A 27,793-nucleotide genomic window follows, 5' to 3' on the forward strand; every position below is an offset into this window, starting at 1 on the left:
AAAATAATCCTAATATTTTCTTTAGGTCTTCCTCGTATGGTTGTTGTAGCGCAATTATTGCATTCCTTTCTTTTCTATATTCCTGGCAAAACAATAAAAAAATGTATCAAATCTTCCTTCTCATTTTCACAAAAATTACAATTTAGATTCCCCCCATTGTGTCTATTTACAATATATAGTTCTAGCTCCAAAAAATATAAGTGAAGCAAATGTATTGTCATAAAGTAACTCTTCTTTAATTTCTTTCTTCCGCGTTTTATATATTTCTAAGCTCACTTTACTTTCTATTTCTTCTTATAATTTCAGAAACCGTTTTCTATCTATATTCGTGAGTTTTTAGTGCTATTCCAGTCTACAGTCTAAAGTAACATATTTATTTCAGTAATAATAGTATATATTGGATCAGTTAAAATAATAATGGGTGTGTCGTGACATATAAGATTTTTATAAATCTTATTTCAATTATAAAGGAGAAAAATAAATAGCTTCTGAACAAACCTCCACCAAAGTAACCACAGCAAACGCTGCTGTACGGAACATTATATTCATAAATCCGGTTATTTTTTAGTGTGAAAACCACTTGTGGGTATATTATAATTAATTCTGTAATAATCTGAAATGTAAATGACAATTGTTACATAAAATAAGGTGAATAAAGCACGCATTTTAATTATACGTTCTAAGGAGTTATAAAAAACTAGAGTGCGTAACAGTATACAAAATTAAGCAAATACACAAAGGTTAGATAAACTCCTTTGATCCTTTATCTATAATTTTGCGACTTAATTGTATATATAACTATTTAAAAATTTATTGATAATATTCTAAAAAAAAATAAACGCAGAATTTAGAGGTCGTTCTTGTCTAAAACACTCACAAGTATTACATACGGAACAAGAAAATCTACTAAATTCCGCTATCTAGTAACTATTCTTTTGACAGTTCTAAACCACAATAACAAAGGGGTGTTTATTTCATAGTGCAGTGGTTAATCGTCGTCCACCCTCCTATTAATACTAGGATATTTCTTGGTTACTTGTTTTTCCATGTTTCTGGCTGAATATCTGAGTAGAATCTTTGGGTGCAGTGTCTGTCTCCCAGATTTTTGTGTCTGTGAAGAAACTAAGTTGCAGGTTTGTTAACTAATCATCCTCTTGTTTAAACCACTAACCGGTAGTACAAGCCCTGAATTAGTGTAGACTAAGTATCTTGGACTCAATTAGGGTAAAATATAAATAATTCTAAAAGTTATTTGTATTTTTCGTAAATATACAAACTTATACAGAGCCAAAGTGTAACTGTTTGGCTGCCCTCAAAGATCAAATAGGACCGCCAGTTGCTTCTCCTCATAGGAAAAGTGCTGACAGTGGGCTACCCTTTCGTTCCTAACTTGGCCAGTTCAGGAGGGCCAATAGAAGTAAGAAATGATGAGGTTGCTGAATTTGCATTACTTTTGTCATTCCGCAATTTGTGAATTTTCCTCTCGCTCTGTCCCACAGCAATTTACGTTTGTTCTTATACGAAATAAAATTTTCGACCATTAATAGGAGTATAACATCATCAGCTGAAACAACCGTTAGACTTTCAAGAAGGTAAACATAGCTGGTTGCCGTGTGGCTGGTAAAGGCTGAACTGTAAATTTGCAGGGTAACTCTCACTTTGACTTTGGGCGCAGCTGTTACTGATGTACACTGCTTCAGTCGCTGACTTTGTTGCTGGAATTATTAATTGCCCTCCTTTTATCTTTTCAGTGTGTGTATGTGTTTGGTTGCAATGTCCACCCCTAAGCCAGACATGTGACTTTCCCTTGAAAAGAAGGCCGCAGGGGAACCCCTGTTTAGGAGTGTAGGGATTGGTCTCCTGTGCTGGGGATTGGAATTACTGAAGTTGTTTAAGAGGAATTCATCGGGATCAGAGGGCATGAAGAAGCTCTTTAGATCCTCTTTTTCTTCTTGAGAATGAAGCCAGCTATATCCCTTGCAGTTTCTTCCCAGGCCTCATCCTTTTGGGTAACTAGACATGGGGAGGGAGAAGCCCTCAATTCTCTGAGAAGGTGGTTGTTTGGTCCTGCCCTAGTTGGGGCAATAAACACTCCCCCTTTCTAAACAGGGAAGTTAGCCCAGTGAGGAAAGGCAATAAGGAAACAGTCAGAATAGTGTACCCTCAACCAAGAGAACTCTATCCCAAGACAGTGGAAGACTATGGCACTGAGGCTATGGCACTACTAAAGTCTTGAGAACAATGGTTTGATTTTGGAGTGTCCTCCTAGAAGAGCTGCTTACCATAGCTAGAGAGTCTCTTCAATCTTTACCAAGAGAAAAGTATCCACCGAACAATTACAGTGCAATAGTTAACCCCTTGAGTGAAGAAGAATTTTTCAGTTATCTAACTGTTGTCAGGTGTATGAGGAAAGAAGAGAATGGGTAAAGAATACTATTCGGTGTATGAATAGGCAAGCAAATAATGAGCCATAACCAGTGAAGGATCCCATGTACAGTAGTACTATGTGGTTAGTCAAAAGACCCAATAGCTCCCTAGTTGTAGTTATCTCATTGGATGGCTGGTGCCTTGACCAACCTACTACCTAATGCCTATACATTTTGACATTATAGCTTTAGGAATATAGATTCTTCAGTGACTGCCTACCAGTTTCTGTTAGGGCCGTAGCCTAAAATCTTCGACATCTTCAATCTCGGGTAATTTGGAGGTTAATGGGAGTCATATCCTTCACTCCTCCACAGAACTAAAATACATTGACATCTTCCGAGTTAGTTAACCAGGTTCTGTCAACGCATGTTTTATTTTATAGAATAAAGCTACTAAAAGCTATTGAAGGTTGAAGGTTTGTATTACGTGTTGAGACAAATTGGACGAAGTTTTATTTCTATTAAAGGTCTCAGATTTGTACAGTTCGAAAAGATGCATATTACTTTTAAAATATTTCGCATAGTATTTTATATCAGGTTGCATGCTTCGTTCCCCTTTGATGTACAGTACTATGACAGGTTTGTCAGATGTTTTCATGGTTGATATCACATAGTCTATCAAAACTCACATTTGACTGGTCTGTTTTATGTCCCTATCAGATTCAAATGCTTGTGTGAAGTAAATAGAACATACAAAATATTAATGAAAAAATTGTACAGTAACCAGTTTTTATTTTAATTTTCATCTTGGCAGACCAGCAACTATATCTCGCTGTATACAGCACAGTATTGTGTGAATGTAAATATTTTTATTTTCTTAGAATGATGTACATTATCTGTTCACAGGTGCTGTTAGTACTTTCAACAACCTCTGAGAAAGATGTACCCAAGTTGTCCAAGGCTTGGTAAAGCTCACCTTGGCGCATCTACTTTTTTTGCGTCGGCTCACCCAAGTGAATCCTGTGGAAGCAATGGTTTACCTCTGACCCCAAATTCAATTCGAATATATGGACGAGCAAGGTCTCTGCATCTCATCAACCATCCTCATTTGTGTACATATGTTGGCATCTTCCGCGGCAAACATGGTATGCTCATTGTAGATTAATAGCTGAATTTATGTATGTTCCTACATGTATACAAACTATTGTCCCTTAAATAAGAGTAACATCTTCGACGCAAGCTAGAACGACTACCGAATCTTTTAGATAGGTGCAGAAGGTACATGTGCTGCACTACCCGCCTACCTGGCTATTACATCACTTTCATCTTTGACTGGAAATAGTACCGATGCTATGTACTCATTGTTGCTCCTCTGAATGTTGGATCTCTTTTACTTCGCTTGGGATAAGTATTTTTTATTTTATATTATTCGGCCACTTTCTCTTGACAGCAGAAGCTAATAGAAACTAAACTTGTGGTTAAGTAAATCTGTTTCCTCGAGGACACAAACTTCTCTCCCACATAATGTGTACCTTGTGAAGGATGGGACTGTGTGCAGCTCCCCATCTGAAGAGTGATACCTTAATGTATGCATATCCCCTACTGAGAGATCATGCTGCCAATCAGAGAGATGATGAACTTCTCTTGATGCTGCATAACTTGGTTCGCTTGGAATTTCCTGTTGCAGTTTGAGGGTTCACTCTTTCTTTAGTTCCTGTTAGAGATCTTCGTCATCTGCTGGGAGGTAGCTAAGGAAGGCCTTTTGCTTAGCTCCTTTGGGAGGGAGTGATGGTATTCTCCTTTTAACTGGTCTTTACAGGGTCGGTTAAGCGGATTAGAATACAGAGGCTGGGGAAGGTTGCGTGTTGTGCTCAACCTTTTTGTTTGGTGTTATGACAAGGGAAAATTTTTCTTGGCTAAGCGTGCCTCTCCGTTAAGAGCTCACTGTCAACCAGTACCTTCAGGGTAAGGGTATATTGGCTGTGGTGAGTCTGGCAGTAGTCATGCCAATAGGGTATTGGTTGTGTTCTTCCTCAAGCTTATTGGTGCTTAGAAGGATATTTATCATTACTTCTAGATTTGCTTAGTATTTTTTTTCTCTATGATCAGTACATTCTGGTTTGATTAGTAGATAGATGAGACCTGTGTCACAACTAGCAGTTTGATAGCTCTGGTGAACGAACCCTTTTGAACCAGAAACCAACTCTAGATTATTGAGTGTAAAGACACAATCCTTTAGCTTTGGAGTGAGATCTGCTCAATATGACTTGTCATATCGGCTCCAGGTGTGCAGATCATCATTGGGTAAATCACTGATATTGCAGCTATCGTGTCCGTGTTGAAGTCCCGTGTGGCTTCTTCCTTAGTGGAAACGTTGTCGGGTGACCAGTTTTGTCTCCTAAGAAGGGTAGCAAGGAAAAGAAGTGTGCTCGCACCTTATTGTTTTCATCCAATTCTTTATATACTACTACTCAGAAGAAATAGTCCAGAAGAGGAATTGTAAAGGGTCTCATAAGACTCGGAGTGATATCTCTCCATACACGAGGGAGAGGCGGTGGTCTATTGAGGATGCCGCTGTACAGGAACATATGCTTCTGCTACCGGTGCTCGGTCTCATGTGGGATCGAGTTCGTGCACTGTCAGTCAGGATAAATGACTCCTTGATTCTCATTCCTTTCCTGGACACTCGACCAATTACAGTTTAAAGTCTCTTTGAGGTTCTGAGCACCATCTCTCCTCATAAGCCAGAGAGAGACTGTGCTACTAAGGACCGACCCACTCAGAGAAGGTAATTTGGTACTTGGTATTGGAGCGTGTGGTCTTGCTACTGGTGCTTGGTCTCTGACGGGACTGAGCATGTGCACTGTCAGTCGGGATGAAGGGCTCCACCCTTCTCCTTTCCCCTTTCCCTGTATGTTTAAAGAACATCTCAATCTCTCACCTTTTAAATACTTCAGTATTGAGGTAAGAAAGACGGATTGGGGTGAGGTTCCCTCCTGGACTTGGGGGTGAGAGGAACCAGTGATGGTCAACTTGCTAGTACGAGCAATGAGACATTCTCTTGTGTAATCACTGTCAGGAATATGATCCTCGGTTACCTCATAACTCTTGGTTTGGGGAAACATTCTCACACGGTCTCATAGGAGGGAACACTATCACCTGTCAGCTGTTCTTTCCACATGGCTTGTCCACTCACTGAGGAGTTTCTCTGTGAATACAAGATTGGGAATGGGAATACCCGAGTATCATGGATCGCTCTGAGTGTCATAATGAGTAAGCACCAAGAAGTTCTGTAATGTAAGCACAATATGGCACAAGGTTCATTATCACCAAATGACCAAATTCCTGCAATACACTCATTTGCCACTATGTACCTCACTCACCAGTACAGTCTTTCTGTTTTGGAGGACCAGAGTGTCAGATAAGATCTATCTTAGTTTTGAATAATGATCGCTTCTGGCTGGGTCTATTGTTAGATTGTTTTGAGTATACGGTATCCACAGGTTTAGTTTTGGCCCCAGATAATTGTATTCTAAAATAGGTTAGTCTTGGATTACACCAGGGATCAGCATTTTTATCAGTGGTGGTCAGGGATGTTACGTGAAGAGATCAGATGTGAAGAGTTGTGGGAGTTGCTATATGCAGATGATTTGGTGATTAGTGCTGGAAATACGGAAGACTTACAAAGAAGGGTTGTAGAGTGGTAAGAGACTTTGGAGAGGGGTGGCTTGAGGGTAAATGTGGATAAGACTGAAGCTATGATGAGTATTAAGGAAGGTAGGGACAGGATAGCTTTGCATGAAAGTAGAGGCTCGGTTATAAAACAGGTGGAACAATGTAGATACTTTGGATCTACTATGTCAGAAGGGAGGATGTGAGACTGAAGTATAGCACAGTGATAAGACCAGTGTTAATGTATGGATCAGAAATGTGGGCTCTAAGACAAAAAGAGAAAGCAAAGCTTAAGAGAACAGAGATGAGAATGCTGAGGTAGATTATGGGAATATCACTGCTTGATAGAATGGAAAATAATGAAATAAGAAGAATGGCATGTATAGTAATGATTACATAGGTGATGAGTGTCAACAACTGCGATGGCGTGGGCATGTGTTGAGGATGGTTGGTAGGGAGAGAGTGAGGAGGGCTTGGGAGGGACTTGTTAGGGGGAGAAGTTCAGGAGGGAGGCAAAGAATTACGGTAGATGACAAGATAAGGTGAAGAATGATAAGGAGAGATGAGGTTTTATGGATGAGGATTTCTTTCGTAGAAGGGACTGGAGAAGGCATATCAGGCAACCGACTCCTTAATGCAAAGATAACAGTGGGAAAGAACGGAAACTCCTTCACTCCTTCACTAAACGCTAGGTCACTCTGACTTTTTAGAACCGACACTGGCCGTTTGGTCGTTTGATGATACCAGAGATAGCTTGAGACATGGAATGGGACCGCTCTCATCCCGATCCATCTTTTTCTTCCATTTTATGTTCTTGAATCTGTTCTTGGATTTGTGGTTGTGTAATTCTCGCCCTCGCTTACCACCTGCCATTAACTACATTGTTAACGATTTCAACGTCCACTTGTAGCATGCGTTGAAGTAGTGTTGTATTATTAATGTAATTTAGGATTTTTTTGTAGTTCAACTTGGAAAACACTGCTGCAGTGATGAGAGAGTGGCAAAGGAGTTGTCAGGTAGCTGTTGTCCAGATAGGATGTTTACCCCGGGCCCTGAGATTGTGAGTTTATGGCACGGGACCTTTCCTGCTATTTTCCTCATTGGTTGGCGAGTTGCAACTCGAAGGTTGTGCATTACTCCGTCAAAGGGGGCTTGTCAGGTGAATTTAATTACAAGTTATCTAGGGTTATTTCAAGAAAGTATGGCGTCTAAGATTACAATGAACATGATTAAGCCGTTTATCGGTGAAGGAGACATTGTATCATGGTTGAAGAAGGTGACCTTAGTGGCTAAGTTACAGAAAATATCAGACTTAGCCAGTTTTATTCTTTTGTAACTGGAGGGTGATGTTCTAGCACTTTATTTGGAGATGGGTGATGAAGACCAAGAAAGTACAGCAAAAATTCAGGAAGAACTGAAAGTAGCATTTTCTGATGATCCGTTCTCTGCTTTTGGAAAACTGATTCAATCGAAGTGGACAGGAAAACCAATTGATGTGTATGCTAATGAGATTAGGAGGTTGGGAGGTTTAGCTAAGTGTGATAAGGTTTGTTTAGAAAATGTGGTAAAACTAACATTTGTTAATGATTTCCTAGCTAATATTATTGTTGGTCTACAGGAAATACCAAATCTCATGTCAATGGTAGGGAGTGAATTGATTTATCATTTTAGGATTTTGTCAACTAAACAACAAGGTAGTGTGGTAGCTGTAATTTTCAGAAAGAAGGGGGAAGGACAAGGTGGTGGCTAGGCCTTTCCAGTTTAAGGGTCAGTGTTTTTTATGGTTTTGCCCTCATATAAGACTGTGAAGAGACACAGGTGAGGTGTTTTAGGTGTAATAAAATTGGTCATATGGCCAGTTATTGTCAAGAACAGGTTGGAGAAAATGAATAAGTTGTGACTACTGTGCATATAACCACCCTTTTGATGATAAAAGGGGCACCTTGATACATTGCCTACAAGTGATGTTTGTATTGGTAATGAGCTTGCAAAGTGACTTCTAGATACAGGCTGCTTTACATCTGTGGTACATTCCAAATTTTTGCCCCAATGTAGAGAAGTGAGGGAGTGAGGAGGGCTTAGGAGGAACCTCTAAGGGGGAGAAGATCAAGAGGGAGGCAGAGAATTAGATGGCAAGATAAGATTAGGGATGATATAAAGAGAAGAGGTTTGGTGGAATAAAATGCCTTTGATCGAAGGCATTGGAGACGGCACATCAGGCAACTGACCCTTAATGTAGGGATAACGGTGGGGAAGAAGAAGTAGAGGTGAAGTGCACTTCATATTAATTGTAAAGTTGCAGATTGCATGGAGCTAGGTGTAAATGGTAAATGAGTGACAGTGAGGGCTGTAGTGTCAAATCAATGGGTTAATAGCGTTGATGTGGTGTTAGGAGTTGATGTTATTGACCAATTGGGAGGTGTCACAGTGACCCAAGGAATGGTATGTTTTGGTGCTTTTGGTGTTGCTTCAGTTGGGCAAGAAATTGAGCAGACACTTGGTGGCGAGAGTGATGATTTGGTCAACAGTTGTAATTGAAGACTCAGACTTTTATGCTGTAATTGAAGTGGACAGGTGAATTGCAGAAGGTATTTTAGTTCGTGGAAAGAAGAGGTTAGTTAAAGCCAACAAAGAAAAAGGTGAGACCAGCGCTAGATTTGAGAGAACTAAATGTTAATGTCAGGTGTCACACTGGTGATGATGTGACTGGTGTATATAGTGAGACACTGTGTGAATAGCGACAGACAGGTGAGAATGTGTCTGTTGTGGATTTGAAGTCGGCCTACCTGCAGTTGAGCGTTGATGAAAAAATGTGGCCTTGTCAACTTGTGAATTACAAGATTGGGATTTGGGTTGAAATTTGCACCACAGATTATGTCTAGGATTTTAAAGATTGTATCAAGTAAGGATGAAGAAATCAAGAAAATAACAAGTTTATATGTAGACGACATTCTTGTGAACGAATTGATAGCTTCTGCCGATGAGGTAATTAGACACTTGGATACAATTGAGTTGATAACTAAGTCCCTTTAGTCACTCAATGGAGGTGCTGCTTTAGGATTATGAATGCTAAGAGTTGGAGGAGAGTTGATGTTTCAGAGAGGTAATAAGTTGCCTGAAGTTGCAGATACACTTACAAGGAGGGTATTTCAAGTTTACAATACATAAGTGGGTCAGTATCCTATAGCTGGATGGTTAAGAGTGGCATATTGTTACATTAAGAGAAGAGCCTTAGGAGCATGATGGGAGGATCCTGTTGGTAAGCAGTCTATGTTGAGGATTAAAGAGGTAATTGAGAGTGTAAAGGTAGATGATCCTGTGAGAGGAAATTGGTGTGTCCTGGGTGTTAAGCATGGTGTTGTGTGGTATGATGCCAGCAAAAATGCTGTGTGTAGTTTTGAAGGTGAATGGCAAGACTGCTGAGGATACTGCTGGGTTTAGAAAGAAAGGATGATTTCAAAATTCAACCATATCAATGTTACCAAACTAGAAGCTGTTTTGAAAGGGGTAAATGTAGCCATTAGATGGGGTCTGGAGTCGAGAGAGGTGAAGACTGACTCTGCAACTATAGGAACATGGTTGAAATTTGCAGTAAGTGTTGAAAAGCTTGCACACACAAAGGGAGCTGCAGAGATGACAATTAAGGGACGTTTGGGTACTTTGGAGGAATTTTGATTAGAGTTTGGTTTGAATATTGTGGCTCAGATGGTTTCTAAAGAGAAGAATAAAGCTGATATTTTGACAAGTCAAGAAAAATTGGTTGGTGAGCAAATAAGTTGAGCATGCACATCTCGGTGCAGGTGCTGTAGTTGATTTAACAGAGTTGCATAATAAACACCATATGGGAATTGACAGAACACTATATTCAGCTAAAAAGATGGTCCCTGAAGTTTCCAGAGAATGTGTGAAGAAGGTAATTCAGTGTTGTGATCATTGTCAGTCCAGTGATCCTGCGCCTGTGATGCACAAAGGTGGTGGATAAAGTGTTGAAAGAAATTGGCAACGCCTAGGAATTGATGTTACTCATTACAGACAGATACTCTTTTTATCTATGGTGGATTGTGGTCCAGATCATTTTGCAATATGGAGGCAGTTAAAGAGAGGAGATGCTCAAGAAATATCTGCTGAGTTGAATAGCATCTATTTGGAAAGAGGGCCAGTTAATGAAGTATTACTGGATAATAGTACAGCATTTAAGTCACCGTGTTTAGGAGATATGTTGTCTTGTTGGAACATTGTTAGGATGTTTCAGGCTGCTTGTCGACCGGGAGGAAATGGAATAGTTGGAAGACTTATGTAGGACCATCAAGACTATTGCAGAAGGGGAGGTATTAGTCATATAGAAGCAGTATTTTTGTACAACAGTCCACCAAGATCTGGACAGGATGAATTGTATGTTCCACAACTTTAGGTGTACAGATATGAGTGGAGGTATCCTTCAATAGTCCCCTGTAGAGCAGATGCTAGCCAAGACAAGCCCCTTTTAATTGAGATGGAAGAGGTGTGGGTGAAGCCGCCAGATGCTCGTTATACTTCTCAGTGGCATAAAGGGATTGTTACTTGTGAGAACTCTTTGAACAATATTTCCATTGATGGAATGCCAAGGCATGTTTTGGATGTGCGACCAGTTATAGTTTCAGCTTCCCCATCTGATGGCTCAAGCAAAATGTCAAGTGATGATTCAGTCTTAGAAGAATCTGTGGAACCACAAGTGAGTGTTCAAAGAGAAAAGGAAGAGACTCGGCATCCTCAGTGGAATAGAAAACCTGTATGGGTGGCTGATTGTCTCTGATTAAGTTGTGTCTATGTGATGTGTGTTTATCTTAAGATCAGGTGGGCCTGTTGTGTGATTAATGTAATTTAGGATTTTTTTTTAATTCAACTTGGAGAAAACTGCTGCAGTGATGAGGGGGACAGATTGTTAACGCCTGAAAGAGTTGTCAGGTAGCTGTTGTCCAGGTAGGGTGTTTGCCCCGGGGCTCCGAGATTTTGAGTTTATGGCACAGGACCTTTCCTGCTATATTCCTCGTTAGTTGGTGAGTTGTAACTCGGAGGTCGTCTATTACTCCATCAAAGGGAGCTTGTCAGGCAAGTTTAACTACAAGTAGCAAATGCAGCAGTACTGTATTTAACCTTGATAATATTTTTCTCTCTTTCAATATTATTGAATTCCAGTTCTTAAAATCTTTTACAGTATTATGGCTCAGTCAGTAAGCTACAACACTAGTTGGAAAAGCAGAATGCTATAAGCCCAGGGCTCCAATAGGGAAAATAGCCCAGTGAGGAAAGGAAACAAGGAAAAATGAAATATTTTAAGAACAATCACACCAAAATGAATATCTCCTATATAAACTATAAAAAATTCCAACAAAACAGAGATACCAGATAGAACAGTGTGCCTGAGTGTACCCTCAAGCAAGAGAACTCTAACCCAAGAGAGTGGAAGACTATGGTACAGAGGCTATGGCACTACCCAAGACTAGAGAACAATGGTTTAATTTTGGAGTGTCCTTCTCCTAGGAGAGCTGTTTACCAGAGCTAAAGAGTCTCTTCTACCCTTACCAAGAGGAAAGTGGCCACTGACCAATTACAATGCAGTAATTAACCCCTTGAGAGAAGAAGAATTGTTTGGTAATCTCAGTGTTGTCAGGTGTATGAGGACAGAGGAGAATCTGTAAGGAATAGGCCAGACTATTCGGTGTATGTGTGGGCAAAGGGAAAGTGAACCGTAACCAGAGGGAAGGATCCAGTGTAGTACTGTCTGGCCAGTCAAAGGACCCCATAACTCTCTAGTGGTAACATCTCAACTGGTGGCAGGTGCCCTGGCCAATCTACTACTTAATGAAAGGAATCTTCCCCCCAGGAATTTATTGTTGTCAGTGCACCTCACCTGGTGATCTGTAAGCATTACTAAAGGTCTTTGCCATATCCCTTTGGCCTTTGGCTGCTCCCACAATGTAGCTTTTTACTTGATCTCCATTCCTACTTCCTTTTTCCAGCTTGCTTACCAAATAGCAGTGATTCCCCCTGCTTCTTGACATTAAATGGCCTCCCCAAACCCAGCACAGGACCATACAATCCAAATTCAGTAATATTTTTTGCCCTCATTTGACGAAAGACTTGTTGGAACTGTCTACATATGATACCGCTGTATGGGGCCAACATTTTAGCTTTTACTCTTTATTACAACTACGAAGTTTTAATTTAGTTATACTGTACATTGGTGCTGAGTGGCCTACCCAGCTCCAGTTCTGGGCCATGTTGGCCAAATTCATAAATGTAATCCAAAGTTTTATTCATAATGGCTCTTTTAGGGTATCATGTTTATAGAGCCTGTGATAGTACTTTACATTAGTTTATAATTGTACGCTCTGCTTTTGAGAGTTATACCGTATGTAAGGTATAGGGTTCACAATTAATGAAACTACAAGATTAAAGTTTAAAATATTCAATGTAGTTGTAGGAAAAGAATGTATATTTACTTTGCTTACTTTTATGTAGATTTTATTTAATAATATGTAAATATTATCCTATATTTCTCTTGCAGAAAGAATGATGGTTGTACAAGAGTATTATTTGCTTACTTTGAGGAATGCTGTTCAAAAATATGAGAAGTTAAGGAGTCCAAATGGCTTAGCACAAGTAGCCCATCAGGTAATAATTTTTAGCAGTTGTCAACTCCAGTCAAAATGAGTTTACTGTACTTCATGGCAGAAAAACTTAACAATATATGTAACTACTTTAGAGTTTTAATTTTGCTGATATATTTCTACAGGTTTTACAAGGACTTGTGTACCTCAACAATTTTGGGACTGTTAGCTGTAATCTTAGTCCTGAAAACATCTTAATTGATCCATGGGGTCAGGCCAAGTTATACAATTATGGCCTTTATTTCATGACAGAAGCTGGATCGGCTGTTTCTTTTCCTTTAGGGTGAGTAGATGTGAAATTCTTTATTGTAGTTTTTGCTGTGATCAATTGTGGTTTTGAATTAACCATTATTCAGGAGCTAATTTCATATTGACTAATAAATAATTGTCTATATCAGAAATGCAGTTTAGTTCTATTATGGAGAGTACAATACATTTTAGTGTAAAGCTACTCTATTTGTTTGTAAATGTTTAGGAGCCAGACTTCAGAGTTAATCAGGTGCACATTTACAGGTGTGTTTGTTATACTGCTCCTGAGATCTTGGCGCAAAGTGCTCTGCAGGAAGGTAATCCAAGCGGAACGACTGTCTCGGGGAATCCAGCATGGGATGTATGGTCTATTGGAATGATTATAGTAGAAATGTTAATGGGTTGCACCTTATTCAGTAGGTAAGTTATATTGACGTACAATATTGACCTTCCTCTAAGAAGGGAACTAAAACCTTTTGGCTTACTTGTACTTCTTCTGACAGGAAATATTAAATTCCTTGAGTAAAAGTAATTTAGTTTACAGTACTGTATACTTTGTATATGATTACTGTACAGTCCAGAAAGTCATAAAAATAGGATTGTTCCGGCACGGAAACTTACCTCGAACTACTTTCTTAGGAGTACCTGGAATCTCCTCTCATCCGACCAGAGTTTTGTGTAGTTTACCCTACTTCCGTTTTCTGTGAGGGCTAACCTCAGGCGGAAGGATACGTGCCCTGAGGCTAGGCCCGGGTCAGGGAGTGTGCTAGCTTGGGTCTCGACCCTCAGTAAGTTCTCTGGTCGCGTCGCAATATCATCTCGACGCTCTCCTTATCTCAGTGCGACTCTTTGTGTCCCGCGTGGCTCCCACGTGGTATCCCTGTGCTTTCCCTTTGTGTCCCCGCGGTCTCACGTGTTAACCTTGTCCTTTCCTTTTGTGTTCCCATGTTCTCACGTGTTAAACTTGTCCTTATTACCCTTTTCCGCTGCGTTCCTGTGTCTTGCGGTGTTGCGATAGTGCGTGATGGAGCATCCCTGCCGTTGTCCTGGGCCTAGGGCCGGGAAGTCGTGTGGTGCGTTTCTGTCTAATCCGGAGGTAGACCCTCATTCCTTGTGCTCGTCGTGCAGGGGCAGAGTGTGTTCCCCGTCGTACACGTGTCCGGAGTGCGATTCGTGGAGTGAGGTGCAGTGGGTACGATTTGGTACCAAGAAGAAGTCTTCCAAGAGGTCGCCCAAGAAGGCTAGCACCTCTTCGCCCTTGACGTCTCCAGAAGGACCGTCGGATAGAGTTTCCCTTCCACCTTCCCCTACCCAGAGTAGGGGACGAGGTAAATCCGTTGCGGGGAAGAAGCCAGAGGTTCTTCCCCAGGAGTCTGTTCTTCATGATAGTGGGGTAGCAGCTTCTTTCCAGGCAAGTGGGGGGCCTGAAGGTGAGGTTAGTGGGGGTCCTAGAGACGATGCCCTATTTCTCACGGGTCACGTCTCGTCTGATGATCCCATGTGGAGTAAAAATGTCCCTGTCTCTGCGCCCGCATCATGGGCATGTTTTTCAGGTACCTCCGCAGCTGAAGGCGCCCCCGAGAAGGAAGACTCACCGTCGGCGGATCCCCTCGAAGGGGTGCCTCCGAGGACGCCCTGTAGGTCCCCGTTGAGGTTGGAGGAAGGCCTCGGATCCTGGTTCTCTAGTGTAGAGCGCCCACGCTCTCCCCCAGCACCACCGTCGTCACTACCAGAAGTGTTCCTGCAGCCCCCGCCCTCCGTAGGACAGCAAGTCGTTCAGCCGACCACTCTCCAGGCCCCTGTCCCTCGGACGTGTTACGAAGAGTCCTCAGATTCATCGGTAGCAGCAACCTCCAATTCCTCGGAAGGTGAAACCCGGAGGAAACCCCGGCGGAAGCGTGAGAGATCCCGGAGAAGGCACTCCATTCGCGGTCACGTTCTAGGTCTCGACATGGAAGGAGGCGCTCCAGGTCCCCTAGGAGGAAATTCAGGAGGAGCAGATCTCCAGGGGAAGAATGGGTGGTCATCCCCCGCAGTAAGCTAGTGGACTTTACTTCGGTCCCGAGCACTTCAGGTTGGCGCCCCAGAGACAAGTCACCAGGAAAGTTCTCCTCCAGCCACAAGCTAAAACCACGGAGGGACTCGTAAGACCGCAAAGGTTCCGACTCAATCCGCCCAGCGGAGGGAGTCGCCCCTTCGGACAGGCAGCCTCGTCGTGTCCTCGAAAGTAGCACCGCGGACCCTGGAGAAGGAGAGACGGCTTCCTCCGTCGGGCAAGCCCACGGAAGCCTAGTCCTCCACGACGAAGGACAGACAGAGGACGGAGGCCCTCGCCGCCACGGCAATGCCCGTCCTGCGTCCAGAGCCTTACACGGGGGCATCCGTCGGAGGAATTCCTCCTAGAGAAGTAGGGCGCCAGACGGAGGATGTCGACGACAATGCGGAGGGCGCGCCAGCGGAGGACTCGGCTTACAGGAGGGTGATAGGCCTCATTAGGCGGCACCATCGTATAGAGGAGCCTGAACCCTCCGACGAAGATGCCTGGCGCTCTAGCCTCAATAGGCTAATGGAGGCCCCCGTCCAGCAAAGGCCTTCGTTGGCTCTTCCAGTAGCCAGGGACGTGAGGCTCGGTAGAGCTCATGTCAACAAAATTGTGGCTGGCAATGCAGAGGCCCCCAAATCTCAGAGCTCCTCGAATTTGCTCCAGGGACTGAGGTTCCAGAGTAAGTTCTATCTGCCAGAGGGACAGCTTCCAGGGGCCTGCAAGATGGAGGCCTCCCTCGAAGTTTTAGGCCAAGGGGCCCCGGAAGACAGAGCCTCATCAGCCCCAATTTGCTTCTCCTAGTCAGAGGCAACGATGATGGAGGAGATGGCGAAAGATCTAGCGAACGTCGCCTCTTGGCTAGACTGGTGGGCTTCCACTCTCGTAGGTATTCAATCCTCCTACGACCTCTCAGTTCCGGGGAATCAGGCTCTCCTGAAAGAGCTGATTATCTCGGGAGGTAGAGCGTTGAAGTTCTTGTCATATCAGTCCCTAGCCCAATCAGCCAACTGGGTGCTTCAGAGGAGAGACACTGACCTGAGCAAGTTGTCTAGACGGATACAGGACAGAAAAGCGAGGGCCCTGAGGAGCCTGCCCCTGTGGGAAGACGTCGTCTTTCCCCTGAAGGAGGCAGAGGAAATCATGGAGAAGGTCCAGAAGCGGAAGGATGTGACTGTTCCCAGACCCCAAGCACTGCGGAGACCCATCCACAGGAGGCCTGCGTCCGATGGGCCTACTACTCCTTGAGCCTCGCCTAGCCAGCCCAGGATAGACGCCCCAGCAGGTCCTTGGTCGTAGCCGTCGCAGCCCTCCCGTAGGGGAGCAGCATCAACTCCAGCCTCCTTTAGGACTTCCTACTCGGCCTCCAGGAGGGGGCGTACAGGTCGTTCCTCCAGAAGGATATAGGGAGAGAGGCCCCCTACTCCTGCCCAAGCCTCAGGTGGGGGGATGCCTCAGACATTTTTGGCAAGCATGAAAAAACCACGGAGCAGACCCGTGGACAGTAACAGTGTTAAAGGAGGGGTACAGGCTACCGTTTTCTGGCAGAACCTCCGCCCCTGATTCCAGCCATTCGGGCGGAGTGGTTGGCTCCCAAGGACCCTTTGAAGAGGACAGCCTTGCAAGAGGAAGTCTCCACGATGTTGGAAAAGGGAGCAATGGAAACGTTACAGGAGCCGGGCCCGGGCTTCTACAGTCGGCTCTTCCTGGTGGAGAAGGCAACAGGAGGTTGGAGACTGGTCATAGACCTCTCGGCCCTCAACAAGTTTGTGTGCAATACCGACTTCAAGATGGACACCCCGAAGTCAGTCCTGGAGGCCTTGAGGGAAGGGGACTTCATGATGTCCATAGACCTCAAGGACGCTTATTTTCAAATTCAAGTTCCTCTGCTTCGGACTGTCCACAGCGCCTCAGGTCTTCACGAGGGTCTTCGCAACAGTCTCAGTGTGGGCTCGTTACCTAGACGACTGGTTGCTCCTTTCATCCTCAGAGGAAGTTTTGAGGGAACAAGGCACGAAGCTACTGCAGTTCTGCAAGATTCTGGGCATCACCATCAACCCGGAGAAGTCTCATCTGTCACCCTCCACCAGGATGACTTACCTAGGGATGGTCCTAGATTCCCGTTTAGTAAGAGCCTTTCCGTCGGAAGAGAGGTTGATCAACTTGGACGAGATCCTCCGCCCCTTCTTGTCGGGACAACCCAGGAGAGCAAAGGACTGGCAGAGGTTAATAGGCCACCTCGTGTCATTGGAGAAACTGGTTCCCTAAGGGAGGCTCAAACTCAGGAACGTCCAATGGAGTCTGAAGGGACTCTGGAACCAGATAGATTCCCCCCACAAGGTGGTTCCCGTTCTCCCGGAAACGAAAGAAGCCCTAGAATGGTGGCAAGACCTCAAGGGGATGCCCTTCGCAGCTGAGCCCCTCGAGATGCTTCTCTTCACAGACGCTTCCAAGGAGGGATGGGGTGCCCATCTCCTCGGAAGGTCAGCAAGAGGCAGTTGGACAGAGGAAGAAATGGCAAAACACATAAACATCCTAGAGATGAGGGCGGTTCGAAGGGCGTGCCTACAGTTCGCCAGCCTACTACGGGGAAACACCGTGGCACTGACGTGCGACAACGCCACAGTAGTAGCATACATAAAGAAGCAGGGAGGACTGAAATCGAGGGAGCTGTGCGATCTCACGTTAGAACTCCTGGATTGGGCCAAGTCAGAGCAGATCACGATCGCAGCAAGGTTCATTCCAGGGAAAAGAAAGGTCCTGGCCGACGGACTCAGCAGGATGGGTCAAGTGGTGGGAACCGAGTGGTCCCTGCACCCAGAGGTAGCCAAGCTCATCATCCAGAAATGGGGTTCGCCAGGGATGGATCTCTTCGCAACAAGACTGAATGCACAACTCCCCGTATTCTGTTCTCCTGTCCCAGACCCAAAAGCGGCGTTGGAGGACGCCTTCCAATACCGGTGGGACAATCTAGACGTATGCGCCTTCCCCCCTTTCGCGTTGCTCAGGCAGGTGCTCAACAGGGTAAGGACGGCCTACATCCTAAGGATGACTTTGGTAGCGCCCTGGTGGCCGGAGAGAGAGTGGTTCGCGGACCTAAAAGAACTAGCATGCCTTCCCCGTGGCCTCTTCCAGACAGGCCGGACCTGCTGCGGCAGCCCCACTTCCAAAGGTTCCACGACAATCCTCGGTCCCTCCGCCTTCACGCGTAGAGGTTATCGAGCGTCTCCTAAGGAAGGAAGGCTATTCAGCAGGAACGGCTGAAAGGATGTCGGGATATCTGAGGCGTTCATCGGCAGCGGTGTACCAGGCTAAGTGGACCACTTTTACGAAGTGGTGCTCCTCCAGAAGCATCAAGCCGTTGAGGGCCTCTATTCCGGAGATTGCAGACTTTCAGGTACACCTCAGAGACGTAGTCGGTATGTCTATCCCGGCCATCAAGGGAGTTCGTGCAGCCTTAGGCCAAGTCTTCCTCCTGAAGGGCATCGATCTGGGTTCCTCGAGACATATCTCAATGCTCATCAAGAGCTTCGAACAAGCATGCCCCCCTCAAGCCGTCAGAGTGCCTCAGTGGGATGTGGCGAGGGTCCTGAAGATGTTAAATGAAACCCCGTTCGAACCCCTGAAAGACATAGTGGACAGGGACCTCACCCTCAAGACTGTCTTTCTGTTGGCATTGGCATCAGCTAAGAGGGTGGGTGAGATTCACGGACTGTCTTACGAGGTCTCACACACGAAGGGTTGGCGTGAGCTTTCCTTCAAGTTCGTCCCGGCTTTTGTGGCTAAGACCCAGAATCCAGCAGTTTGGGATCCCAGGTTTGAGGGCTTCTCAATACCAGCAATTCCTCGTTCAGGCAATCCGGAGGACTTGAAGTTGTGTCCTGTCAGAGCCGTAAGGAAATACCTGGAGAGGACTGCTAATCTCCATCCTGGTATCAAGAGCCTTTTCGTCTCCACAGGTACAGTGAAAAAGCTGCTTTCGAAGAACACTATCTCCTTCTGGCTAAGACAGGTGATTATCAGGGCTTATAGCAGTGCGGGCGTTCCCCTGCCTGGAAAACCCAGGCCCCATGACATTAGGGGTCTAAGTACCTCCCTAGCTTTCGAAAGGAACATGGCAGTGGCGCAGATCCTAAGAGCAGGCACCTGGTCTAACCAGTCTATCTGAGGGAATGCTCGAGAAAGTCCCTAGACAGGTTCTCTATAGGAACAGTCATCTCCGCGCTCCCAGCGATTTAACGGTATAGCCCCAGGTACAATTGTGGGTAGTAAGACCAAGAGATACAGGTTCGTTTCCCTAAAATCCCACTTGTTCTTCCTTCCCCCTCTTTCCCTCGGAGATAGACTCAGGTAGAGCCTGCACAAGACCTCAAGTCACAACATCATCAAAGGACACGTCTCCGAGGAATTCTTGCACAGGTGAGTTAGCTCTGTGTAGTTTTCTCCTACGTTTCGTTTTCTGACCGCCTCTGAACCTAGCCCCCTATCTAAGTTCCATTTCATCCTGCTTAGCTAGGTCTAGGGGTCAAGAAGGACACTCCCACCTCCTAAAGTGTAAGTCTCCTAAGAAAGTAGTTCGAGGTAAGTTTCCGTGTTGGAACAAATCACAAATTTTAAGTAATTTGTATTTTTCCTAACATACTTACCTCGAACTACTTTCGGGTAATGGCCCGCCCTTCTGTCCCCGAGTGCCTTACTGACCCTTTAAGTAACTAAACAACCAAGAACTTATTGAGGGTCGAGACCCAAGCTAGCGCGCTACCTGACCCGGGCCTAGCCTCAGGGCACGTATCCTTTCTGCCTGAGGTTAGCCCTCACAGAAAACGGAAGTAGGGTAAACTCCTAAAAACTCTGGTTGGATGAGAGGAGATTCCAGGTACTCCTAAGAAAGTAGTTCGAGGTAAGTATGTTAGGAAAAATACAAATTACTTAAAATTTGTGATTTTTTTAATTTTTTCCATAATCAACAGTTATTTGTAAATCCATGGTACTGAGATGGTCACGGTTGACACGCATTCGTATACAGTACCTATACGTTTGATGGGTATGCTTCCCATTTCTGGATTTTATATACAATACTCTAAGATTACCATATCTCTGAACAGTAAATACCTTCCCCATTATGCTGTATCTGAGCAATAATGTAATCAGCAGTTAGTTTTATATACATGTATTATTTGGGAAGCACAGAGCAGTTAACTAAATTATAGCAATGAATCTTACCTTATAATCATCATGCTTTAACCAATATAGCCACCAGCTTCCTAACCTCCAACAAAAAAGGTAAATTTTATCCCCAACTCTTCCATTTCTTCCTTTCCAGTAATTCCCAGTTGACCTACTGGGTGAACAATCCACAGGCTGTTACTACCAAGAATTACATATAATTGTCATCAGCCACACCATGTAGACTAGCTTGTTCAGCTCCCGTCTTAATTTTAGATTTTTAAAATGGGTAATCTGGTAGTAGAGTATTAAGTTAGAAGCTGTCTAAGTCTAGTCTTATATTAGGTATGTACCAAATGTTTAAAAAAAAACATGGCAGAATAAGTTGAGTTGGCACTATAAGAGTTAGTGACAAGCCAAGTGAATTGGTAGCAAAGAGGACGGGGGAACGGAAATTATATCATTAATAAAGTAGTTGGTTAGCAGCCTCTGGAAAGAAGGCACTTTAGTATTAAGGCTAGTGTGTGAGGGATTGAAATACTGTTCCAATTTTATGGCAAGTTCTTACAAATCCAATTGTTGGGTTAATAAGGTTGAGGTTAGTTTATACAGTAAGAAGATGAGGAGTTTTTATTTGTAGTGATTGTACAGTTTGGGGTTGTACAGTATATAACTTTTTCTTTTACCAGATATGCAACTATGTTGAACATATTCTCTTAATATTCTGATAATAGCACTAGGTTAATGAGAATGAAAGATTGTTGACTATTTCCTCCCAGATTAAGATTAGGGTGTGTTTTTCTTATGTAAATGCAGAAACCAGTAGCCTATCATAAGAACTGCAGTTAACCTGGTTGGCTGCTAGATCACTTTTTCATGAAGAATAGTGAGATTGGAAATTTTTGTTTCTACTCATATACAATCCTTTCATCCTTCAAATAGGGATATGCTTTTAGTGCGAGCTTGAATGGCCACTGCAATCGTTTACGAGGTAGTTAGCAACAAGTGGTGTGTGGATGGTAAGCCCTGCCCCACCACTTGTAGGAATATCATCACTTTTGTTTTTGGTCACAACTAGTACGGATGTACTGCTGCACCCTTAATCAAACTTTTCATTTTCTCTTTCTTTCTTTGCTGCTGCCCCTGTGTAAACCAGCAGTAGAGCTACTCTGTATGCTTCTTGTAGTGGGCATGATTTTTTGCTAACCTCCCCATGTGTTGAGTGTAGGTCATGGCCTTCTGTGCAGTGGCAAGTGTATGCTTTGAGCAGGAGAGAGAGAGCTAAACCTTCTTCATGGTCTGTCCTTTCATTGAGTGCATCTGCTACTGCTGTTCCTGCGCATATGCCCCTGGCTCAATCCCAGGGGATTATGTGGTGCTACACACCATTGGAGGATGGAAGCTCTTCTTCAGTTTCCATGCAAATCACTGATAACTTTAACCTAAGGAAGACTGGCCTCTTAAGGTCTTTCTGATAGGCTTTCTATGATTTTCTTGAGGGAAACGGTAGCTAAGGCTTCCTCTCCCCCAGTGTCTCCCTGGGTGGCACCAGTGGTGAAAGGCATGGTTAACGTGTTCTCATTGTCAATGATTCTTGATGTCCCCAGTGCTACCTCCCCTAGGCCCAAAAGGACTAAAGGCTCATCCTGTGATACTGGTGCCGACCAGAAAAGCCCCGAAATCTGCAGGTTTCATCCCTAGGGTTTGGCGTAAGTCGGCCCCAAGGCCGAAGGTGCGTGTTTCCCCATGCCAGGTATTACCATGTGCATCAGCCCTATCCCAGTCACCCCTGTGTTTGCCACCCCTTTCCCTGTGCCGTCATCTGGACTCCTGGGCTTGGGGGTCTAGGGTCCATAACCCACTCCTTTTATGCCTGTGTTGCAGGTTGTGGTGGCCTATTGGGAACATCACCTGGCAGTCTGTCAGACTGGCGTTCGACACTCAAACTCGTTAATTTCTTGTAGTGTTTGCAAGCTCACCATCCTTGTGAGCTGAGGATGGGTGTCTTGGGGAACCTATACTGTACATCTGCTTGCTGAGCTATTGGCAGCCATTGCCTGGCCCTCCCTAGCCTTAACGTTGGTGCTAATCATATGTATATATGATGAGTCTCTTGGGCATTGTCTTGCTATCTAGGGTATCATCACTGTCTCTTGCCTTTGCTATTCATGAGTGGCACATTAAACCTTTAAACCCTGTGAGTGCACCTATCCCCTTCCCAGTGTTCTCTGGTGTTGTGGTTACTGTTGGTGCAACCCCTATGTTTTTTCCCCTTAGGGAACATCATTGTCATTGGTCACTCAGACCTCGACTCTTCTGCTTGTAGAGCCTGAGATGAGGGTTGGAAGCAGGAAGGAATGTGCATTCTTTTTCCTCCTCCAACTCCTCTTTCTTGTCATCCACTTTTCCTTCCGACTCTGATTCTGATGCTTCTTCTAAAAATAAGGAGAGAATGAGGCCGAAGAAGTCTAGGCAGGTCAGACTTAGTCATAAAGAAGGGGTTCCCTGGCAGAGAGACCTTTCCCCATGCCTTGGAGTACAAGGCCTTGGCCGTCCCCTGTCCTGACCTGCAGAGGGAAGAGTACAGAGTACTTCTTCGTTCTCTGCCTTAATCAGTGCCAGGGATTCTTCCCTTACTGTTGTTGGCCTTCCCAGGTCTTCTTCAACTCCAGATTATACTACTGGTTATGCCCTTGAGGGTTGTACAAGTCTCTTGTTCTCTGTGGGAAGGCATTGACCTTCCTGGTATACCAGTTAGCAAACCAGTGGAACAACTGGATTTTAAAAGGAATGGGTGTTTTGGTTTCTCATTTTTCAAAACAAATTGGACAGAAGTAGCTCTGTTGCTTTGGAACTCTTTGGTGCATGCAGCAACTTCTCCTTCCGAGGAGTCATGTGCAAAGGACGGTGGAGAATTGAGGACTGCTTTGCAGGACTCTCCTATCCAGCTCTCAGAATTCTTCAAGTGCCCTAGCCTATCAAAGGGAACTGTGGCCAAACCTTTGGGTTCGGCAATGCCTGCATGATTAAGTGCAATCATTTTGCGACTTGACATGCTTGAGCGTTAGACAATGCAGAAGAGCGTCAGCAGCAATATTCCAAACAAGTGGAATGTCCTAGCAGACTCGCTCAGCTATCAAGGGCAGGTAGTAGGAAAAAAGTGGGCCCTACTTTTCCATGTGGCGTAAAGGCTTCTTGCCTGCTACGGTTGCCCAACGATAAACTTGATGTAACCTGCCTGAGCAAGAAGCTTCCAGTGTTTTGTTCATCAGTCCCAGATCCATCTGTTGCTCTAGAAGACATGTTTCAACATCCATGGGACAACCTGAATGCTTATGCCCTTCCTCCCCTTTGCTTGATATGACAAATATAGTTCAGTTATTAATAAAATATTGACGACTTTGAATGTCAGGCTAACCTTAGTGGCTCCCAAGTGGCCACAAGCCAAATGTTTTTTGGACATGCTGATTCTCCTGATTGAGGTATTTGTCAACTGCACATGCAGAGGTTCCACAACTCGTGACCTCTCTGTCATTTCAAAAGTGGGGACTATCCAGCTCTCTGAGCAAAAGGCTTTTGTTCCAACACTGAGTACTTACTCAAACTACTTTCTTAGGAGTATGTGGGATCTCCTCCCATCCGACCAGAATTTTGTGTAGTTTACCCTACTCCCGTTTTCTATGCGGGGTAATCTCTGGCGGAGTGATACGCGCTCAGAGACGACACGGGGTCAGAGAGCATGCTTGCTCAGGTCTCGATCTCCAGTAAGTTTTTGGTCGCGTCGGTGTTAACATCCCGACGCTCTCTCTTAACCCAGTGCGACCCTTTGTATCCCCGACCCCTTTGTGTCTCACGCGGTCCCCATGTGGTCCCTTTGTGTGCTTCCCTATCCTTTCCCTCTCTGTTCCTGTGTCTTGCGGTGTCTTATTAGTGCGTTATGGAGCATCCCCGTCGTTGGCCTGGGCCTGTGGCCGGCAAATCGTGTGGCGCTTTCCTCTCTAAGCCCGAAGTTGACCCGCACTCCTTGTGTTCGTCGTGTAGGGGCAGTGTGTATTCCCCTACAGCCACGTGTCTGGAGTGCGAGTCCTGGATTGAAGTGCAGTGGGTGCGATAGGGCACTAAGAAGAAGGCCTCTCGATGTTCTCCTAGGAAGACCAACGTCTCTTCGCCTCTCGCTTCGCCCGGCGTCCCGTCGGACAGAGTCTCTCTGCCGTCTTCCCTTACCCAGTGTAGGGGTCGAGGTAAGTCTGTTGCGGGGAAGCGGCCTGTGGTCCTTCCCCAGGAGTCTGATTTACCTGACAGTGGGATTGTGTCTTCGGTCCAGGCAAGTGGGGGGCCTGAGGGAGGGGCGGGTGTGTATCCGGGGGACGGAGCCCTGGTGAAAGCAGGTCCCGTCTCGTCGGACGATCCGATGTGGGGTAAAACTGCTGCAGTCTCTTTTCCCGCCTCTTGGGCAGGTTTTTCAGGTGCGTCAGCAGCCGAGGGTGCCGCCGAGAAGGAGGACTCGAAGCCATCAGACACCCTCGTGTGGGCGCCTCCGAAGAGGCCCTTCAGATCTCCCTTGAGGATGGAAGAGGAGTTTGAGACCTGGTTCCCCAGCGAGGAGCTCCCCCGCTCCCCTCCAACGCCTTCAGCTACGTTCCTGGCTGACTTCATGGAGCCTTCGTCGCCGACCGAACACCATGTAGAACCACCAGCAACGCGGCGCGTTTCAGGCCCTTCAGCGAGGTCCTACAGGTCTTCGGGCTCCTCGGTCGAGGCCTACTCCTACTCATCGGAAGACGGAGCCCCGAGGGACCATAGGAGACGGCGAGATAGGTCCCGCAGGAGGCGATCTCGCTCACGTTCCTGTTCAAGATCCCGCCACGCGAGTAGGCGTTCTAGATCCCCCAGGAGAAAGTTTAGGAGAAGCGTTTCGCTGGAGGAAGAATGGGTGCGAGTCTCCATCTCCCGTAGCCAACTCCTGGGGGCTACAGCAGTTGCGGGCACCTCGGGATGGCGCTCTAGGTCCCGCTTATTAGTAGGTTTTGTCTCTAGCAGTAAGCTTGACCGACGGAGGGACTCGTCTCATCAGGCACCAAGGGACAGGCATAAGTCCGCGAAGTGTTCCAACTCTATCCGCCCAGCGGAGAGAGTCGCTCCTTCGGTCTGGCAGCCGCGTCCTGGCCTCAAGATCTACAACACATCGTCCGGAGCGAGAGAAACTCCTTTCCTTGATGGGCAAGCCCGCGGACCAGGGGTCTGCGGGAAGAAGAGATAAATCCAGGACGGAGGCCTCCGTTCCAGCGGCGATGCCCGTCCTACTTCCTGAAGCAAGGAGACTGGACCACTCCAGGAAGATGCCTCCTCCACGTACGACTCCCCCCGTCGGAGGTCCTCCGTCACGAGAACTGGGACGCCCAACGGAGAATGTAGAGGACGGGGGAGAAGGTTCGCCAGCAGAGGTTTCTGCATACAGGAATGTGATGGGCCTCATCAGACGACACCATAGGCTGGACGAACCGGAGCCCTCTACTGACGAAGTCTGGCTCTCGAGCCTCAGCAGGCTGGTGGATGCGCCTGTACAACAGAGGCCCTCGCTAGCCCTCTCTTTAGCTAAAGATGTGAAGTTGGGATTGGCGCACGTTAACAAGATCATGGCCAACCATGCGGAAGCTCCCAAGAGCCAGAGCGCCTCTAGACTTCTCCAGGGCCTGAAGACACAGTCCCGGTTCTACCTCCCGGATGGACACCGCGCGGGACCCTGTGCGGTGGAACCAGCAGTCGCCATCTTAGGACTGGGTGCAGCAGAGGAGAGGGCTACCATGGCCCCGGTTTGTTTCTCCCCGGCGGAGACTTCCATGATGGATGAGCTGTCCAGGGACTTAGTTCACGTGTCATCGTGGCTGAATTGGTGGGCCTCCACGCTGGTAGGGTTCCAGTCCTCGCACGACCTCTCAATCCCGGAGAATCAGGCCTTGCTGAAGGAGCTGATTAGCTCGGGAGGTAAGGCCCTGAAGTTCCTTTCCTATCAGTCCATAGCACAAACCACCAACTGGATACTAAGGAAAAGGGACACGGTACTCAGCAGACTAGTAAGGCGGCTCCCTGACAGGGAAGCGAGGTCCCTGAGGAGCCTTCCACTGTGGGATGACTCAGTCTTCCCCCTCAAGGAGGTGGAAGAGACGGTAGAGAGGGTGAGGAAACTAAAGGATGCAGGAGAACCCAGGCCCCCTCCAGCAAGAAGACCCACCTCTCCCCCCTCGCGCCACTCCTAACCAGCCCAGGAGAGACGCCCCTACTACATCCTGGCAGCAACCTTCGTAGACCTCCCATAGGGGATCGTCGGCTGTGCAGTCAGCCTTCAGGCCCTCCTATTCAGTTGCCAGAAGAGGTCGTTCGGGCCGCGCCTCTCGAAGGAGATAGGGAGAGAGGCCCCCTACTCCTGCCAAAGCTTCAGGTGGGGGGATGCCTCAAATATTCTTGGCAAGCATGGCGGGACCACGGATCGGACCCGTGGACCGTGACAGTCCTGAAAGAAGGGTACAGGTTGCCCTTCCTGGTGGACCCCCCACCTCTGATACCAGATCTACAGGCGGAATGGTTGGCACCGAAGGACCCCTTGAGGAGGAAGGCCCTACAAGAAGAGGTCTCTGCTATGCTGGCGAAAGGAGCAATGGAACCAGTCAAGAACCCAGGTCCAGGGTTCTACAGCAGACTCTTCCTGGTGGAGAAAGCGACAGGGGGCTGGAGACCGGTCATAGACCTCTCAGCCCTCAACAGGTTCGTGTGCAAGACCGACTTCAAGATGCGAAGTTGGTCCTAGCAGCCTTGAGGGAAGGAGACTTCATGATGTTCATAGACCTCAAGGACGCATACTTGCAGGTCCATGTCCACCCCTCCAGCAGGAAGTACCTAAGGGTAAAATGGGGTACCCAAACGTTACAGTTCAAGAGCCTCTGCTTCGGTCTGTCCACAGCCCCTCAGGTCTTCACGAGGATCTTCGCGACAGTCTCAGCCTGGGCACACGAACAGGGCATCCGCCTGATTCGGTACCTAGACGACTAGTTGTTGCTTTCAGCCTCAAGGGAAGTACTGAGGGGGCAAGGCGCGAAGCTCCTGCAGTTCTGCAACGTCCTGGGTATCACCATCAACCGGGAGAAGTCCCAACTGATACCCTCCACCAGGATGACCTACCTCGGGATGGTCCTATACTCCCGGTTGGCGAGAGCCTTCCTTTCCGCGGAAAGACTGGACAACTTGAGCCAGATCCTATGACCCTTCCTGTCGGGTCAGCCCAGGAGAGCAAGGGACTGGCAGAGGCTGATAGGCCACCTCGTGTCGTTAGAGAAGCTAGTGCCACAGGGGAGACTCAAACTCAGGGGAGTACAATAGAACCTGAAGGAGGCCTGGAACCAGAGAGACTTCCCGCACAAGGTGGTCCCGATGTCCCCGGAGACGAAGGAGGTCCTCGAGTGGTGGCACGACAGATCGAACACCCTCAAGGAGATGCCCTTCGTGGCCGACCCTCCGAAGATGCTGCTGTTCACAGACGCATCCAAGGAGGGTTGTGGTGCTCATCTCCTCGACAGCACAGCGAGAGGAAGATGGGTAGCTGAAGAGAAGAACCCGCACATCAACGTACTGGAAATGATGGCAGTGCAAAGGGC

At 46.3% G+C, this 27,793-nt stretch overlaps 1 protein-coding gene across 1 annotated transcript in view; it reads left to right on the forward strand.

Annotated features, from left to right (window-relative positions):
* The first annotated feature begins 947 nt into the window (after positions 1-947).
* Positions 948-27,793, forward strand: part of LOC137658720 (TBC domain-containing protein kinase-like protein) — a 129,881-nt gene continuing 103,035 nt past the window's right edge. Inside the window, exons 1-5 of the mRNA XM_068393717.1 lie at positions 948-1,133; positions 3,273-3,511; positions 12,586-12,692; positions 12,814-12,971; positions 13,202-13,357. Coding sequence (XP_068249818.1) covers positions 3,307-3,511; positions 12,586-12,692; positions 12,814-12,971; positions 13,202-13,357 — 626 coding nt within the window. The 5' untranslated portion in view covers positions 948-1,133; positions 3,273-3,306. The remainder of the gene's footprint in view (positions 1,134-3,272; positions 3,512-12,585; positions 12,693-12,813; positions 12,972-13,201; positions 13,358-27,793) is intronic.

This window comes from Palaemon carinicauda, chromosome 19, assembly GCF_036898095.1.
Source record: "Palaemon carinicauda isolate YSFRI2023 chromosome 19, ASM3689809v2, whole genome shotgun sequence".
Classification (NCBI taxonomy): Eukaryota; Metazoa; Arthropoda; class Malacostraca; order Decapoda; family Palaemonidae; genus Palaemon; species Palaemon carinicauda.